We start from the raw sequence: 4,228 nt of genomic DNA on the forward strand, positions 1-4,228 counted from the left end.
CTTCTCTCTATCTCTCTCTCTCTCTCTCTCTCTCTCTCTCCTTCTCCCTCTCTGGTTGTTTTTTACAAGCTGTTAATCTCAGTCTGTTGAGGTCGAGTCTTTACTTTTCTATTTTTTCATTCGGTAATTGATTTCTCTCATGTTCTCTCCCTTAGTTCTTTCGTTGTCTCGCCCATACCAAAACATCCACCCCGGTGTTGAACAGTATACATTCCAACATAAATTCTAAATTCTCTGCCGCTTGGCTCCGCCAGCTACAAAACTGTCAAAACTATTCTTGATTAAATTGGCACTCGTGTACGTTTAATTGCTTGTCGGTACATTACAGAACGTGAAACAGACTTATTATCCTAAGAGAAGGGGTTCGATTCCCAGTTCTGCCTTAGAGACGTTATATCATTAGGAGAGGACGTCGCCTTTAGTTTATATTCTTCTGTTTGCCCTGCTGTAAGTGGGTACTTGGCGTTTGGCAGTGCAGTGGTGGATTTTATTTGACCGACTACGTCTGTCCGCTTAATTAACAGGCAATAAAGCTGATTATCCCAATGGAAAATGAAGTGGAAATGTTTAGTTCCGTTGGCCATTAAAGTTAGCTATTTTGGAAAATCTTCTGAACTATCAACAATAAAAGATATCCAGGACTATTACGGATCCCTTTCAAGAGCAAATCTGGTCTTACAATAAGATTGAACACTGGAATTATACAGCAGTTAATGGCATCCTCAGTACAAAATGGTGAGACTTTGGTGTATTATTGTGCTTTCATAACCCCAATATCTCTGTTTGCGAATCAGATCTGGCTGGATTCCCTTGAGCTGCACATTTACGGTTTGGGACTATGGGCAGGCACGCTACCATTGCTGGGTACTCACGTGACGTGCAAGAAGAAAACGATAAGCATGTAAGTAAACTATTGATGTATTATGGTTTCTTGTGGGCAGTTTTTGTTCTTGCTTCGAGCTGCACATTTCCTTTCTGAGAAATATATGTTGTTGGCCAATCAGCAGCTTGTCAGATTTTGTCCAAGGCCGTCGGGAGAGACAAGTCGGCTTATAACGTTTTATTACGTCCATTTCAGATAGGACCAAGTCAAATAAGTGGAGAGTCTCAAAGCCTAAAAAAAAACAAAGTTCAGAACCATCTGTTAGGGATTCGAAGAGTCCAATCTGATACGTGTTGAGCTAACGGTACGCCTGTTTATAGCAGGAAGACTGAACACATACATAACATTATGGTGTCTGACGTTTCTCAGCTGCTTTGAAAGATATATCAATACCTAGGTCATAATTAATTATGCGCTAAAGCGCACGACTGAATAAAAAAGTGAAAGCGCTATGTTTTTGTAACAGACTGCAGGGGACATTTTACGCTGCTTTCTCCTGTAGAATTTACCATAACGTGCAACTGGTACTATTTTTATGAGAACGGTACACGGATTAGAAGTATGAACAGTCAATAGTAAAGACTGGATTGTGGTCGAGTGTTGACCTCACTTCTGTATTACACTGCCAGTTGAAAGAAAAACCTAGTGTAGGCCTATTTGGGTAAAATCAAATTTACTAGAGAAATTATTTACGTGAAAATGCCCAGTTCTTTCTCATTTCAATTTGGTATCGATATCTCAATATTCAACAAATATACAAAAACATTACTGAGGGAGAACAATTTAAAACAGTCTCTTCCAATTGCAACAAAATACGATTGATTGTTAAATACCAGGTTTTCAGTTCAAAAAGCAAAACAGTTCTCCGAACACAGAAACTCATATGCGATCTCGCCAAATGTTTTCGCAAGCGAAGTGGAAAGTATTAATACTCATCATTAACATTAATTATTGCTACGTTCTTTCATTCTTTTGATGCTGTCTTCATTAAGAATACTTTTATGTAAGTACTTTTACGCCTCCATCGATACAATTTAGATCATTCAGTAGTCGGGCTTCGACCATACCTGCAGGGTCAGCCCGGGATGAGAGGCATATAACGTTCGGGACAGCAGAAAAACTGAGAAGCTCGATAAAAAAAAAATTCACAGGTGGGAATTAAACGCTGACCTTCTCCGTGCCACAGCGAAACGCCTAACCACCACACCATAGAAGCCGGTGTGACCTTCCTATAAAGATTGTTTCTGAACGACACTAGGTAGCCGGGAGATATCTTCTACCTAGTCATGTTTCTAATAAACGTTGGGTTGATGAGCAGGTAAGTAATAAGCCCGATCTCGAACATGTCCCTGACACATCAAAGACCAACTCTCTACCATATATTCAGCAGATAAGTAACAAAGGGCTGTCCGTTATTTCAACAGGGCATGGCTGTTGCTGCTGTCGTTGTATGGTCTGGTTCCCCACCTGCTGTTGGTCATGCTGGCGCCATACATACAACCCACGTATCCAGGCGGCACACTAGCTTATGAAGTGGGCATCAAACCAGGTTTGTATATCTACGAGTGTCTGTAAGTTTTAATTTAAATGACTTGCTTCACACAAATCAAGTACTTCAAGTGGGGGTAAATAGTGTAAGAGTGTACATAGAGGAAGTAAGAAAAATCAAGAAATGTGGAGAGGTCCTAGGATAGAAAAACTAATATACTATTATAATATGCTCCTGGGGGTCACTCGACTGTGAGAAAGGTTTATCTCTTGTTTGAAGTTAGTAGGGTGTCTGTTTTAAGCTCGTATTGGAATACAAGCTCAAAGCTCGAACTAAGTCTATCGCTGTGGTGGTGGTGGTGGTGGTGGTGGTTGTGGCGATGCCCGTTAAGACAGCTTCTGTCTGTAAAAAATATGGTTAAGAGAACACAATTCTTGAGACCTTTTCTTGGCGATATTTCGTGTTAGATTTTTATGCCATGTTAGACTCAAATAGATTATTTCGAAAAAATTTTACTGATGCATTTGCTTTTAGGGCAAACTAGTGTGTTAATTACTCAATGTCTCTTTTTCGAGGTACTTCTAATTAATCAGTTGTCATTTCTGTTGAAACTGCATAAGTTGATGTTTGAGTGCCAGGCCGTGCATGCAGTACATTATATTTTTCTGCTTAGCAAAAATTATGGAATACGCCCCGGACCAGTTCGTTAAATAGAACTACGTGGTAAAATTAGTTAGTTTCTCATAACCTCCAAGTTAGAAGATCATAAGCAGGGTCTAAAGATTCACAGTGGTGCCATTATCTTGTACAATACCTCCCCAGGCATGTCCTACTTGTTCGTGTCCATTCCGCACACGTTCAGCAAACACGGATTGTCTCCCTTCATGGCTTTCCTGCTCTACTTGACCTATGTGCTGATCAGTCTACAGCATCTGGTGAGTTTTTACGAGGGTTTTTTGTGTTTAACACACATACACACACATACACACAAACAAAAACACACACACACACACACACACACACACACACACACACACACATACACACACACTCACACACACACACACACACACACACACACACACACACACACACACACACACTCACACACACACATACACACACACACGCATGCATGCATGCACGCACGCACACATGCTAGGGATGCGTGGGCGCTTTTTGACTGGTACATATTACACACTCATATATTCACATTCATTTTTGTTTGTTGTTTGGGTTTTTTCAACGCTTATCTCACTCTATGCTATGAGTGCGCATGACTGTTGGTGTTTTCACTCTACATAATAATTCATCTACATGTCTATGGTCTTTTCACACTATTTAATAAATCATCTACATGTCTGTGGATTTCCATAATGAGATGAGTTTGCTGTTAATTATGTAAGTATAACTCAAAGCGATCAGCCTGTACTCTTTTAGCCTCTCTATGCCTTTAAATCTCCCTGTCTTCCTCTCTGTCGGCGAGCCTCTTCTGCTCATTTTCCTATTCGCCTTTCTGATACGCAGGCTCTCATCTACCTAAAGGTGCGTTCACATTAAGTTCTTTCTCATCTGTTACTTGTCAAACTTACTCATTTACTCATAACCTTCGCTGTTTATGATGTTCCTACTCCAAGGGCTTTATACTCTTTTTCTGTCTTGAGCTGAATACAATGTTTATAAATCCCCACTGCTGTTCCATTATAATACATTATTCTCAAATTCATTAGGTTTGTATTCGGAACATCATTTACAAGTTTGAAAACAATGACATCAATAACATAGAATACACAGTGACCGTGAATTAAAAAAACAACATTAGCAACTTCACCACCAACAACAAAAGCGACAGCAAC

The 4,228-nt window shown here is 40.0% G+C and overlaps 1 protein-coding gene across 1 annotated transcript in view; it reads left to right on the forward strand.

The window, feature by feature from the left end:
* LOC101845782 (sodium-dependent serotonin transporter) overlaps positions 1–3,307 on the forward strand; it is a gene marked incomplete at its 3' end in the record, with an annotated part of 117,291 nt that extends 113,984 nt beyond the window's left edge. The window contains 3 exon segments of the mRNA XM_035970657.1: positions 795–901; positions 2,308–2,432; positions 3,195–3,307. Of these exon segments, the coding sequence (XP_035826550.1) occupies positions 795–901; positions 2,308–2,432; positions 3,195–3,307 (345 nt within the window).
* Between the last annotated feature and the right edge of the window lie 921 nt (positions 3,308–4,228).

Source organism: Aplysia californica, unplaced genomic scaffold, assembly GCF_000002075.1.
Source record: "Aplysia californica isolate F4 #8 unplaced genomic scaffold, AplCal3.0 scaffold00302, whole genome shotgun sequence".
Classification (NCBI taxonomy): domain Eukaryota; kingdom Metazoa; phylum Mollusca; class Gastropoda; order Aplysiida; family Aplysiidae; genus Aplysia; species Aplysia californica.